At 30.2% G+C, this 15,603-nt stretch overlaps 1 protein-coding gene across 2 annotated transcripts; it reads right to left on the bottom strand.

The window, feature by feature from the left end:
- Positions 1 to 7,539: 7,539 nt before the first annotated feature.
- On the bottom strand, positions 7,540 to 10,219 carry LOC110694098 (protein ALTERED XYLOGLUCAN 4-like). Of its 2 annotated transcripts, none has more exons than XM_021871257.1 (4): positions 9,824 to 10,219; positions 9,668 to 9,718; positions 9,411 to 9,461; positions 7,540 to 9,299 (listed from the first exon to the last, which is right to left on the bottom strand). In XM_021871257.1, exons 1-4 carry the CDS (start codon positions 10,011 to 10,013, stop codon positions 8,179 to 8,181), a joined length of 1,413 nt encoding a protein of 470 aa, XP_021726949.1. In that variant the 5' UTR covers positions 10,014 to 10,219; the 3' UTR covers positions 7,540 to 8,178. The 2 variants fall into 2 exon arrangements, with proteins under 2 accessions (XP_021726949.1, XP_021726950.1); XM_021871258.1 differs by having other exon boundaries at positions 7,540 to 9,296; positions 9,824 to 10,217.
- Between the last annotated feature and the right edge of the window lie 5,384 nt (positions 10,220 to 15,603).

Here is a 15,603-nt window from a genome sequence, read left to right as displayed (position 1 = left end):
CAACAATATACAAGAAATTAATACTAGTTTATTCTCCCAAATAATTTTTTTTTAAAAAAAAAAAAACTGATATGGGCCAAACAAGGTAAAATAGTTTCTCAATCTAAGAATCACTTCTGATTTTTGATGGGCCAAACAAATTTGTTTCTTACAAGTGTTTTCCTAGAAATAGTTTCTGGAAAACTACTTCTGGGAAACAGAAGTTGTTTTTCAGAAGCTTGGCCAAACAAATAACTACCATCCGTTTTTGAACTTGGTGTAATGTATGTTTGACCATCATATTTGAGCCCATTTATGCCGATAAATTTGGGCCCACCCCATCCAAAATCTGCTTCATAACAAGGTAATCTAGCCAAGAAGTTATTGTGATGTTTGGACAAACAGAACTATGTGGCCCACGAACAATAGTCGTTAGATCTGGGTGTGATTCCACACAATCAATGGCTGATCTTAGATACTCAATATCATTCAATTTGATAATTGCCTCATGAATCTTACTCGCAGCATACCACAATGGTTTACATGTAACATCTCCTTTCTTTTCTACACAAGTTGCATTAAAAAGGATGTTTCCACGGTATTCCTGTGGTACTTTCATTAGTTTCATATCCTTCAATCTTGATCGCCCATTAACTGGTATGTAAAGTTTCACGTCTTGATCATCTGCTAATCCACGCGCTATACATGCACTGTGCCACACGTGTGCAGCTTGCACCTCGATGTTGAGATGTTGCTTGTAGTTTTATGGTATCCATTTGGTCTTTAATTAGCTTGAAGGTACATTCAGTTGTTGTCATTGTCATCTCACCTTGTAGTAAATATAATTTAAAAGAGAACGGAAGGAGCATAATATAAACTTAGGGTCTGTTCTCATTGACTAAACTCAGCTAAATTAAACTGAACTGAACTAAATCGAAATGAATATTTTATAAGAGAAGGAAATTAAAAGCTGAACTGAACTGAACTGAAATGAACATTTTATAAGAGAAGGAAATAAGGAGCTGAACTGAACTGAAATGAACCGAAAATAAATGTATAAGAACAGGCCCTTAGGCCCTGTTCTCTTCACCTTAAAAAAATAATATTAAGTAAAAATAATTTCAGTTCAGTAAAAATAAGTTCAGTTCAGTAAAATTAATTTCAGTTCAGTAAAAATAATTTCAGTTCAGTAACAATAAAATCAGTTCAGTAAAATTCAGTTTTCTTAAAGAAGAATTATAATAGAAAATCAGTAAAAATAATTTCATTTCAGTAAAAATAATTTAAGTTTAGTAAAAATAATTTCAGTTCAGTAAAATTAAGTTCAGTTCAATAAAAATAAGTTCAGTTCAGTAAAAATAATTTTAGTTCAGCAAAATTAAGGTGAATCAAACAGGGCCTTAGTATCATTATTTTGAATAAATATGAAATAGCTAGTTGACTAATTTTCTTCTAAATTTGATTTTGTTTTATTTCCTTCCATTATTTCTTCCGTTCTAATTTTGTAATAATTTATATATTTATTCCTTTTCTTTTTAATAAAAAATTCAATAGCTATTCTCTCACTAAATTACTTTCATGGGACACTTTGATTCATAATACTTTCAATATTTTTATATTATATATAAAAAGTGATCCTCTATTCACTTCTCTCCAAAAATAAATTACTCACAAAACACTAAATGAAGTAAATTAATCTACGTACTAACTATTACACGATAAAATAAGAAGTTATTTAATGTGACTAAACCTATATGTCAGTCAAATTAAGTAAATTACATTGGGACGATGGGAGTAATAAAGTAAATCAATTGATATTAATATTAAGTCGGAGTACTAATTATTAATTGTATAACATATCATTGTGGGTCAATGGCAATGGTGCTTAGACTGCTTACTGCGCTTAACAAATACATAGTTGATAAAAAGCTAAATCGCCCCTTTCTAGCTAGGGTGCAAATATGTATCACATTCCCGTTTTACGAAGGCTTGTAATCAGATTAGTATGCTCTTTGGTTCTTTGCAATATAAGATCATAACTCTATCATCACGGAGGGATTTCGTAGGTGTGTTCCAGAACTAAACAATGTTAGGGGCAAAAAGGTCTAAAAAATTTAAATTATATCTTTTGAATAATTTGATTTAATAATATTCATTTCAGATCAGTCCAATCAATTCAGTTAAGTTGTCTCCAAAGAGACAATCTTTGTTAGACACCAGACTATATAAAGAAAGCATTGTTTAAAAACTCTTTCGATGTGGGACAAAAAGAGACATGTACAGTAATAGAACAAGGAGTATATTTTAGTATTTATTTTTACCACAAGGCCCAAAGAATTCCAGCTTCTGAAGGTACCAAATTGAAGCCAAATCTCATCCGATGTTTACCCAATCTTATGAAAACACTAACATCAATTTCATGATTTTTCCGTCAAAAAAGAAAAAAAAAAAAAAATTAAATCCCGATTTTCCTGTGATAATTCTCTTATATGTCACAACTCACAAATTTAGCAATACAACTAATACCTCTAGGCCTTAGACAACGATGCAAAAGATAAATCAGGACAAATAAAGTAAAGGGGAGATAAGAAGTTAAAGAAAGTTGAAAGATTTATTACAGAAATATTTGAATTATAAGAACAAATTTTGTTTAGGGGTTAAAGGAACAGAGCCTCCAAGACTAAACATTAGCCTTAAATCACCTAAAACTTGGAAAAAAGTGGTGTAGTTGTTTTCAGATGAAATAAACCATTGTCAGGCCCATATTTGGGATAATGGGTGAAAGGCCCATAAAATGAGCCCAAGTATGCTTTCAACATTTCTACAAATTTTTGTCCACACCCCCTATGTAGGTAGCACTGCCTGCACCCCCTCTTCATCATAATGACGTTATCTAATAAATTTTCGGTTTTGAATTATATACAAAATGTTCATTTTGATATACATATATATGTGTGTGTGTTCATTTTTATAAATATAAATGTTCAGTTTTATATCATTAAATGTTCAATATTGTTAATACAACGTGCTATATACTCATTGTTTCTTAAGCATAACTTTTTTTTTTCTTTTCAAATGTATGCTAAATTTATTAATTAAACGTAAAAAAATTTAAAAAAAAAAATCAAAAGTGAAAACCTTACAATTCAAAAATGTACATATCATATACTTAGTATATATGTGTCTTACAAAATGAATTTATTATCGTCTCTAATTTAATACATTTGGTATACATAAAAAGTATGTAGAATTATCATCCTTGTAATGGATACCCTTCTACATACTCTTATGATGTTTGTGTGTTTTCCTTAATACATATATTTTTATCAATACATCCATTATCGTTTTCAACTTTTTTTTATTTCATTAACCTGTGTGATAAAAGATCAAAACATTTTAAAGTAAAATGTTAGTAACAATCAAAACATATAAACTTTTAAAAATACAAATTTTAACATATTGCTAGACAATGAACGAGAATAGTTATATATGAAGATGAACAAGTAATATCAAAGTTTGAATAAACATTTTTTAATACAAGAACGAACAAATATTATTATTTAATTGAATATTTTTCAATAAGATAACAAACAAGTATTAAAATTGAAACAAATGTCTTTTAATGTGAGGATGAATGAATAAGTATAAATCTAAATAAACATGTTTATATATGAGAATAATACTGAATTAGATTGCAAATGAACATCTTTCAATATAAGAATGAACATATAATGTAAAGAGAATGAACATGTATCAATTTTAATTGAATATAAATGAACATGAAATCCATCTAAATGATCAATGTGCCACCTATAATGAAAATTTACAATAGATTGATATTCCTTATTAGATCGATAGAAAATTTAGGAAGAAATTGGAGATCAAGACTTTTATCATAATTCTAATGACCGTATATTAATATGTGCATGAACATATACTAACATACAAATGAATATTTATCAAAATGAAAATGAACATTCATCTACGAGCTAAATTTGTATTTCTATAATCCTACAACATAGATCAAATCCAGAAAATTAGGGCAATTAAACTCTCTCTCTCTCTCTCTCTCTCTCTCTCTTTTTTTTTTTTTTTTTTTTTTTTTTTTTTTTTTTGTCCAGTAATTTTATAACCTAATAATACACCACAAATTAATTCAACTTAAAGTATATTATTATACCAAACATCATTCTAATATAATCATAAGAAATCATTGTTATGTTAAAAATTATAAGAAATCATGAACTAATACTGTAAATTCATACATCTAAAGAAAGTAATTGAAGAATAAGGCAAATAAAAAGTTAGTGTTTGTACTTTTTTTTCAAAAATAAACAAAGTTAACAAAAATAAACAAAATTAACTTACAATTTGATTGTTAGTTGTTCTTTTGTAGAAATTTTCTGCAATTTCGTATCTTACATACGTAGTACAATATTTTGGTAGAGATCAAGAGTATTTGAACTTTTTTTTGTAAGATAAATTTGAGAGATTTTGATCGTTTAAGAGTGAGAAAATGGAGAAAGAAAAGAGTAAAATTATGAGGATAGAGAAATTTAAAATGTTGGTAAAATTATAAGAAAATTGATTTATAAAAGGAGGGAGAAAAGGAGGGAAACAAATTTTTATTGTTTGTAGGATGTATATATAGTATGTGGAGTGGAGGATGTAGGTGTTAATATTTAATAACTACAACATTCCCTATCAAAGTTCACATTGTTTTTCTTTTGCTTTTCAAGCTCTCAACAATAAGCTCCACATATGGAGTACTCCTTCCGTTCTACAATAATATCCCTACTTCAAATATAATTATCTCACTAATAGATTCTAAATAGGAACATCATTATGGAACCAACTAACAGAGGGAGTAATTCACAACATTAAACTTCACATCAAATCATTCCTTTTTAATTTCTTACTCATATTTCTTTACTCTTTACATCTTTCTCCAATGATGTTTTTCTTTAATTGCTAATGCTATGAATTAATAAATAAGTCTAATCACAAAACTATTAAACCTCCAAATTTCAGATGAAGATACCATAGGACTATAGGAGGAGATGTAACTAATAATTTTGAAACATCTTTATATTTTTTTTTTGTTTTATTTAAACATCTTTATATTTGATATACTGGTTTTTTATTTTTTTGAGGAAATACTTCGTATAATATGAGTACTATATTAATAAATTAAACAAAGAATAAAATCAGCCCACAATTTTTTTTTTATTTTTTTGAACTAGCAGGTTTCGAAGCCCATACAATTGTCAAGGAAAAGGAAAAAGTGTAAAAAAAAAAGGAAAATTTGTTGAAAACCATCTTATAATTATTATTATTATTTTTTTGTCAAAACACACCTGTTTTAAAAAAAAATTGTCAAGGCACACCTGTTTTAAATTTTTTATTTTGTTAAGCCCCACAGTTTCCCTGGGTTCCAGCTAATTACTTACATTTCCAGTGTTGACTAACATGTGCACCTCACGTGACCCACTTAACTCTACTTTTATTTTATTTTCCCCTCTTTCCCTTCTAACATTTCCCTCTTTGCCACTCCTCTTCATCATACTTTGGTTTTAATAGCCTTTTAAAAAATTGCACGAAAATGTAAGTGACAAAGGGGGAATAAATGAAGAAAAAAGGGGGGAAAAATAATAGAAAAGTGGAGTTAAGTAAGTCCCGTGAGGTGCATGACAGGGTAAAGTCGTATCCCCTAATAAAAAATAATTCCTAAGTCCTCTAACTAAAGCAGATAGGGAAGTAGGGTCGATCTCCACAGGGAAACAAGTCTTTTTATTCCTAATTAACTAAAATAATCTAGATTATGAAGTAACCAATATTTATATTTGAATAAGAAACTAAACTACTGAGATTGAGAATAGGGAGAAAACAATATATAAAAGGATCTAGGGCATAGGTTTACCAATAAATAATATTCCAGGGTAAAACAAAATAATCAATCATTGACATTGCATAAATAACATGATTAACAGGCTCTCGCAATTTATTAATCAACATAGATCTAACAGGCTCTCGCAATTTACTAGATCTAAGTTCTTATTGAAAATAGCCTTTAATAACAAATTAACATTTGCTCGATTCATCAATTCAATATTGCTATACTTTTACAAGCCGTAATTGTAAAGCGTTAAAACAATTCAATAAGAAATTTTCATGCAATATCTAGAACCAATAATAGTCAAACATTAATGCATCAATTAACCAGATTGTAAAGGGCTTTCGCTACGTATTACAATCACAGAATTAATCTACCGGTATTAAATCTCATCTCTCGAATCTCGACTTAACCATTTATAAATTAAACTGCCTATTGAAACTAGACCGAAACATCAATTCTCATCTGTCGAATCTTGAATCAATATTGTCAAACTCATGCATAAAAGATAGGCCTAATCTAGTCACAGAGCATTAAATCAATCAATAGGAAATTTATCTAACATTGATAATTAATAACAATAAATTACCCCTTCATATTATTTATGGATCCTCATCAACCCTAGAAATAGAACTACTCACACATGGTAAAAACTAAGCTAATCAAAGCAATAAAGTAAGACATGATTAAAGGAATAAAATAAACAACTAAGATTAAGAGAAGAGAAATCGTTACCAAACAAATCTGGAATTAAGAGTAGAATTAAGAACAAGGGTTTAAGAGAAAGAAATCTAAGAGAACCATTAAGAGAGTAAAGAAACAGTAAAAAGAAAAGGAGAGGAAAGAGATCCCTAAAATCGTATTACGGAGGAGTATTTATACTCCGTACAAATCCTAAGTTAAAACAAACTAAAACGTCGCTAATCGTCTCCTAATTAATACACGCGCCCGATCGGGCGAGCCTTTTTACTCTCTAGTACTAATCTCGCGCCCGGCCGGGCGCGTCACCGGGCGACCACCTTAGCTTCTCCCGCCCGGCCGGGCGCGCCTCCGGGCGCCAACCTCTTTGGTCGGGCGGCTCACTTGGGCCACTATTTGGACTACGATTGGGCTCCAATTCTTTGGGCCAATCTGGGTTTCCTCTTCCTGTCTTGAATACTCGATCCAAATGCCCCGGTATCACCTATACCGAGCCCTTAATCACCGGTTCGATGACTCTAACCGGCCCTGGGCTATAAAATCTGGTCGTGCTTCTCCAATGTTCGTGATTGCTCCAAAATATCTCGGGAAAATACTCCAAAAACATAAATCCCTGCAAAAGTCAACCAAATCTACGAATACACTAGAAAACACCAATTAGTAATAAAATTGGCTCTAAAGAGCCAAAAACACTACTAATTGCGACCAAGGGACGGGGGTAAAATACTATATAAAATAGACACATCAGTGCATATGCTAATCAACACTGGAAATGTCAATCAATAGTTGAAATTCGAAAAGTGGTGGAATTCAACAAAAAAAAATTAAACAGGTGTGCTTTGACCTAAAAATATATATATATATATATATATATATATATATATATAAATAATGGTTTTCAACAAATTTTCCTAAAAAAAAACTTACTTAAATTGAATAAGGCTTGCTGCTTTAAGGCAAATGAATCATGAAAAGAAAAGTCAACAAACCATTCCAGCTGCTCTACTCAAATCATCTAATGAGCAGTTCAACTTCATACAAGTTTGATGTACTGCTGAAGAATTAACATAGATGGTACTCCATATAACATTGTATTGCTAATCATCAACAAATTTTATCATATGAAAAGGATACCAAATGTTCAAAGTGTCAAAAGTAAAGGACTAATAGATCAGTCCAACTATAACTCTAACATAGAAAACTGTAAGAAACTAATCAAGATATTAGCAGGCAGAATTTTACAACTAATTTGATTACAAACGGTCGGATACTGAGTATGTGGTAATAGCTCACATCACAAAAAACTTGCCATGAAAACTTAACCGATCCAGCAAAATCCTTGCACTTGTAGTCTTGAACATCCCGTGTAAGGCGGCTGGACTCTGGTCGTACTTTGTTCTATTCAAACCCTTTGTGAGTGCCACTTCCATATTGTTCATATACATTAAACATAGGAAGACAGCTAAAAGCCTTTACCACCATCATCTAACAACCATAAATATCTGTATGATTTCTCTTTTGTAACATCTGATGTCAACTAGTTTGACCAAAGAAGTAGAGGACAAGAAATCCTCCAATAGTTGAATTCAATGAAAAATGCTCTCAGCTCATTTCATTGATGATGCGCGCCATCTCTTCATAACATCGAGCATGATCTCGTTCCATGTATCAATTGGTCCTGGTAAGCACCAGTGCACACAATCGTTCTGAACACGTTCCTTAATCCCATCGGCAAAAGGGTTAGGATGCATGTAAGGGCCAGGGTGACCATCAGGCCTCAACATAGCCAACTTAGTGACATCTAATGCCGCTACCCTAACCTTAGGCATAGCATTATTATCAGCATTTAGTATTGTCTTAGCCTTTTCCACTTCTTCAACCTCTGCTTGCCTCATACGGGAATCCATCCAATCGAGAGATTTCTCCTCTTCCATGTATGGCTTTGTCTTAGAGCAAGCTCCAAACTGATCCCATTCCCCTTCAAAATGATGTGGAGAAAATGTAGTCACAATAACATCAATACCATTCCCTTCTGACTTTGATTTCCTTTCAATAATCGCCTTTAGGCTGGTGTTAAAAGCCTTGCCAAACACATCATAGAACTCAACATCAGTACAATTCATACTATCAAGAGCATGGCATCCGAGGTCAACTTCCCCATCGTGATATATAGCAGGATGCAAATACCAATGACCAATCGACAGAACCACCATATCAATCGAATCCAGCTCAGAACCCCACCTCTCATCAACCGAATCAAAGAACAATTGATTGTAATTTATAGTCCCATCACTTGATTTCTCAATCCCATTAACAAGAAAAGGTGACCAATACACAGAAACATTAACATTATGAGAAGGGAAATGCCATCTCCTGAACCTGTTATCATCCCCATTCGAGTAAATCAGATTTGGGGGCGAAACCGAGCTTAACATACACAACAAAGACTCTAATTGATTCCTTGCCATGGAATCCCCAACAAAAGCCAAGTGTTTTCCTTCAAGAATTTGCAAAAACAATTGAGGGTCAAACCTATCAAGATTGCATTCTTTAGGTTGCCATTTCCAATAAAGATAATCCATATCAGGTCTTCCATGATTCATGCAATTTTGCCCATCTTTAATTGTTCCACAACTTGAGCCATTATACAAAGGTCCTTTCTTTTCTTGGACCCATTTTCCATTTGTATAATCACAAACTGATGCAATTTCTTTACTTTCTTCTTCTGCTAAAATTAAAAAGGAAACTTTTTATGAATATATGGAGTAATCAATTAATATCCCAGAAAATCAAATTAGGTAATGTTTACAATAAAGATCATGAGAAAAAGTTATCTAACCTTTTGGAGGTGGTGTAGATGAAATTAGAATCTCATTCACATTTTCCTTTTCTGTTCAATAAAATATAAATCCATATTTCATCATTTCTCAAGTCAATTTTGGGTCTAGATATAAACAAATCAAGAATTAAATTTGGCAAGTTTATTAACATAAATAAACTAAGAAAATCACACTTTTTTTCTGCTCAATATACAAAACCCAGAACTTTAAAGTTGTAATTAAGCATTAATATCCAAAAATAAGCTAAAAAAATCACCTTTAGGAGGTTCTGACACTGAATCCAAAACCCCATTTCCAGTTTTTTCCGCTGTAAAAGAAAACAGAACACATAATAATCAGCAATTACACAAAACCCAGAAACTTAATTAGCTAAGAAAATACAAAAATCAAATTAAATTAAAAATAAAATTACCTTTAGCAATGGGATTAAGATTAGAAAATTGATCTTTAATAACAGAAGAAGAATCTAGAAGAGGAGGAGGAGAAGGGTAAAGGTAAAAATGGAGGAGAGCTAATGGAATTATTGCATAAAGAACATAAGGTAACAATTTCCTGGTTAAAGATTGTTGATGAGATTGTTGCGTTTTCCAAAGATTTCCCATTTTTTTGGTTTCTTGATTTTCTTTCTTCTCTGTTTTATTCTTTCTCTCTCTAACTTTTTTTGCAGCTCAAAAAAGCTCCAACATAATATGAAAAATGGAGATTTACTGGAAATAATGACGAAGTTGTGGAGTATTATTTATATCTAATTGTAATTAATTATATTTTTAGCTTTGATTTGTTTATTTGAATTGGCAGTTTGAAGGAGACAATTTGACAGGGAGAAAAGTGGAGGGCAAATAAGGAAAATATTAAAATTAAAGAGTAAAGAGAGTAAAAAGAGATCTGATCAAGTCAAAATTTAAAATAAAAACCAAGAACTTAGGTGGGTTAGGCCAACTAATCTATTTATCTCATGTGTAATTTTTACATTGATACAATATACAAGTATATGTTCATAATTTCGTATGTTTAAGGAAATAAAGAGAAATGAATTTAAAAAAGAAAAACATTACTCAATTACTTATATTGAATTGTCACATGCTATTTTTATACATCTCAAACCCCTTAATTTTACACGTGTAATAGTAACTGTTATGGTTATAGTTAGGAACATTAGAATCGTAGAATAAAATTGACCTGGACAAGCAAATACAATAAGAAAAAGTTTCTATTATAGGAGATTGATACATTAATAAAATTAATTAATAAGTTAATCAAGAAAGTAGGAGTGTGGAAAACATTTAAATATCAAGCTAATAACTAATCATTAGGGGATAAGCTAACTATAAATGGGATTAGTTTAGAATCCTACGTGACATCAATAATATTATACTCCGTAGTAGAAGATCCTTATATAAGTCATTATAAATTTAATCTCTGGGATATTAAGGCTAGCAAAACTCTCTGAAGTTCTAACCCGTTAATTAAGGAAATTTGATCGAATATGAATTCGGATTAGATATCCAATTCAAAAATTTAGGATATCGGATACCTATTTGGATATCCAATATTTGAAAAATATTCGAAATAAGTTAGATTTTAGATAATGGATATCCAATCCAAATATCCAATATCCAAAACAAAATGGATGTTTTTTACTAGAAATTGTAATGGTGGTTCTTAACTAAAAACCACTAATCAAAAAATAATAAATATACAATTCGTCCAAAAGTTTTTTTTTTTGTTTTTTTAGTGGAAAAGATATTGGTATATTTATTATTTTTCAGTTACTAAAATCCATAATCAATATATAACTAACTAGTTTTGCGCCCGTGCGATGCCCGGGTTGTTTATTGAATTTTAAGATAAATTTTTAATCTATACGACAAATTTTAAAATATATCATTGATACAAATTTAGTTAGGAATTGATGTGCTTTTGTGACGATTTGCTATTCGGTAGACATGTAATGACTAATAATAATGCTGATAGAAATGTTCGATTTAATACATTAAAATAATAAAAATTGGCAAAATATTTAAATTAAATAAAATAAATGTTCAACGGGTTGACCTGAACCCAAATCATTGGGAAAGGTTGAAAATTTCTTGACTCGTAACTAAATCGATTCAATCCGAGATGATTCATTACCCAACCCTAATTGACAGGTCTATATAGTAATAAAATTCTATTAGATTGTGAAATATATTATTTTAACCGATTAGTCTATATTATAAACGGATATTTTACGCTTTAAATTACTTTCTTAGTTCCAAAAAATATTATGATATAAAAATAAATTGATATGATAATTTTTGAGAATTAAAATCTAATAATTTTTTTGAATAAATTATAATTCAATTTGTTCATCTGAAATATTGGTATTTTATTGAAAATAAAACTCTAAACTAACAATTTTATCCTAAAATTTTGTCCAAATAGAATTCTAAACTAACGTTTTTATCTTATGATGAAGTTTATTCAAATCTATCCAACGTGGCACGACACTTGGCAAAAAGTTAGACCATCAAGTGTCGTTGCCTCGTGACCTGACTAAAAGTTTAACTTTATATATATATATATATATATATATATATATATATATATATATATATATATATATATATATATATATATATATATATATATATATATATATATATATATATATATATATATGTATATGTATATATTCCATCTATGTCACGAGACAACGACATTTGACATTCCAACTTTTCGCCAAGTGGCGCGCCACGTAGGCAACAATTTAACTTTAATATGACACATAGGATTTATTTGTACATATTTTTATAAAATAGGATATTAAAAGTTGGACATATTTGGTAGGATAAAAAAGTTATTTTAGAGTTTTATTTTCAATAAAATTTGCATAGATTTAGGGTCTGTTCTTATTTAATGAATTGAATCGAGCTCAACTGAATTGTTTATGAGAGAAGAAAATTAGGAACTGATTTGAACTGAACTTAACTTAACTTAAATTAAGCTGAAGAGAATACTCCCTTAGTATGATTTTTTTTTTTTTTTAAAAAAGAAGTTATTTTAGAGTTTTGTTTTCAATAAAAATTTTAGTTTAGAATTTATTTTCTATAAAATACCAATATTTTTATACAAATTATGGATCTAGAGACGTACAAAATGAAATAATTAAAAAAATCAAATAGACTTGTGATTTTACATAACCGTTCTCGATGATTGTTATTTTTTGTTGTACATTATTAATACCCATAAACGAACAAGACTGTCAAGTGATTATTAATCAATGAGTAGAAAATTCAATTAACATATACAATATAAAGTTTTATGTAGTATTTTAAAATTTAATAAACAACCCGGTCATCGCAACGGGGCACAAAACTAGTAATAACAAAACTCTAACTTTAAAGTTACTAGCCAAAAGGCACACGCACATTGCATGTGCAACATAAGAAAACTATATGGCTCGATTCTTCATTTTTATTTTTATTTTGAAATATTATCTACGTTATTCTAATAAATAAAATATTATTGGGTTCTAAAAGTTGGTGAAGTATGGAGGTTAACAGCAGAATATAACTTACAAAAAAAAAAAAGAGAGATGGTTTTTTTTTTAAGGTGGTAGTTTTTTTTTTTAAATAAAAATTAAAAATGAGAGGGGAATTTTGAAAAAGTAAAATTTATCACCCAAATTCCCCTTTCGCTTTATATATACAAGCTACGAGACACACGCTATGCGTGTAAATTATAGGAAATTTATTAATTTACTCAAAATATTGTTATTGTGGTTTTTTTTCGAAAATCAATACTTACATAAACTTTAAATTTAAGAATGATTTTTTTTTTTGTCAATAGGACATCTACTTTCGCTTTATATATATATATATATATATATATATATATATATATATATATATATATATATATATATATATATATATATATATATATATATATATATATATATATATATATATATATATATATATATATTAATATAGATAGAGTGAAATTAAAAAAAATAAAAAAATAAAAAAATAAAGGAAGAAGGTGAAATTATCGAGCACTATTTGGTTAGAAACAATATCGCCGCTATTGTACATAATTAGAAAGGGCTTCAACAAGAATAGTCAAATACCAAGCTAAAGCTAAGATAAATTTAGTGGAAACTGGAAAAGGTTGCACCTTTAAATCTTGAGGTTAGAGTAGACTTGTTCATCGGTCCAAGATCGGACCGAAAACCGAAAATTAGAATTTAAAGAACCGAAAACCGGACCGATTAAGCTATGACTGAACCCGGATCGAACCGAAAGAATCGGTCCAAAACCTGGACCGGACCGATTTGGTCCGATTTAAGAATTTTTTTTAAAAAGAATACTAAATTTTTAATAAAGTTATATAAAACACGAAAAAAGTAAAGGAAAAACTATATTTTAACGTCATTTCTACGTCTTTTTTTGAATGTTTAGTACAAAAAAACTTATAAAGTCAAAGTTTTCTAAGCTTATTAAGGATAATTTTAACCATTATTTAAGGTTTCACGCATATTTTTAATAAAAAAATCGGTCTGATCTAAGGCCGGAAAAATAAATGTCAAGACCTGAGACTGGATTTATGAACACCCATAGGGTGGAGGTCTGGTCCGGTTCGGATTCGGTCCGATCCAGTTTTTAGGTCCGGACCGATTTATTAACACCCATAGGTTGGAGGTTTAATTCCATTAGAGGCACTTTGAGGGTGGGGATCCCTTACGTACTCTTCCCTCTTCACTCTAAAAGTGTCTGACCCGCAAATATTAGACCAAAAAAATCGTGAGGTTGAGATTTGGTCAGAGTCATTCTCCTTACCCGTAAAAAAAATGTCAAATACTGTAGAATTGTACAAAGTAGTCATCTTTTAGCAATAGACGATAGTTTGTACAAAAATGTTATATTGAGGTAAGACAACTAACAACGTGCTATGGTCTAGTGGTAAGGATTGTACCTTTCCAACCCCGAGGTCAGAGGTTCAATCTCCATTAAGGACATTTAGAGGGTAGGGATCCCTTACCCTTCCCTCACTATCACAGTATCTGACTTGCAACTTCTTGCTAGTTTGGTTGTCACTTGTCTACGTAATTTTTTTGTAAAATAATTTTCCTTTTAAAAACTCAATTCTATCGTCATTTTTTTAGGAGCTAACTAATGTGATAAATTGATTCTAGTCCTTATTGCAAATCAGCAAATGTAGATGATGGGGTTTGAACTTATAACCTCAAAGTCCGCTCCCTAATTCCTCACTAAATGTTATTTGAAAAAATACAGTTTCAATTAAAAAAAACTAAGGTGAATCTCATTTCCAGCACACAAAGAAATTCCTAAGCTTTGAGCGATACTAAAAAGAAAAATCATTCAATTTTAAGTCTTTTTAAATCAGTTAAAACTCTTGTTCAAAAATAAAAAATAAAAAATAAACCCTCCTATATATCAAATAGCATCAATTTGAAAGCGAAGAGTAAAAAGAAATGAGGCGCATCCAGTTCAACTTCGTTTATCTAGGGGTATTTTTGGCTTTTCACTTTGGAAGTCAGCGGTACATACGTAAATTGGTACATACTTTTTTGGATTTCCATTTAACTATCGCTGACCCGTTTGCTGCATTCTTCTTCTTCCTCAAAGATCTCCACCAACACCACCATTTCCGGCGGCTTCGCCACCAAATAAAACAAAATCCCTATGAAAAAGGGGGTAATTAAGGATATGGTGAATCCCTAATGGTAAGGGTTTTCCTCGTCATCCATTAAAATCCTCCATTGAAGCTAATTTTGAGCTTCAATATTTTACCCTAAAGTTTGAAATATGGTTTCTCTCTCCTGACCCATGGATGGCAATTTGTGAAACGGATGTTAACGGACAAAGTTAACTTCCGTTATTTGCTATATTACTGTCATTGTCAACTACACATGCAAGTTGAGAAAAGTAAACTTCCAACTAAGAGTCTGTTCTCTTCAGCTTATTTTCAGTTCAGTTCACTTTAATTTAGATATAATAAGTTCATTTCAGTACACTTTAGTTCAGCTCTAATAAGTTCAGTTCAATTCTTATCTTAATTTCTTTCTCTCATAAAATATTCAATTCAGTTCAGTTCAGCTCAATTCAGTCAAATAAATAGCTCAGTTTACTGAACTAAACTAAACTGAATATTTTATGGGAAAAGGAAATTAGAAAGTGAATTGAG

The sequence above is a fragment of the Chenopodium quinoa genome, unplaced genomic scaffold (assembly GCF_001683475.1).
Source record: "Chenopodium quinoa cultivar QQ74 unplaced genomic scaffold, ASM168347v1, whole genome shotgun sequence".
NCBI lineage: Eukaryota > Viridiplantae > Streptophyta > Magnoliopsida > Caryophyllales > Amaranthaceae > Chenopodium > Chenopodium quinoa.
The sequence above is the reverse complement of the archived record's forward strand: the minus strand, read 5'-3'. Positions and strand labels throughout refer to the sequence as shown.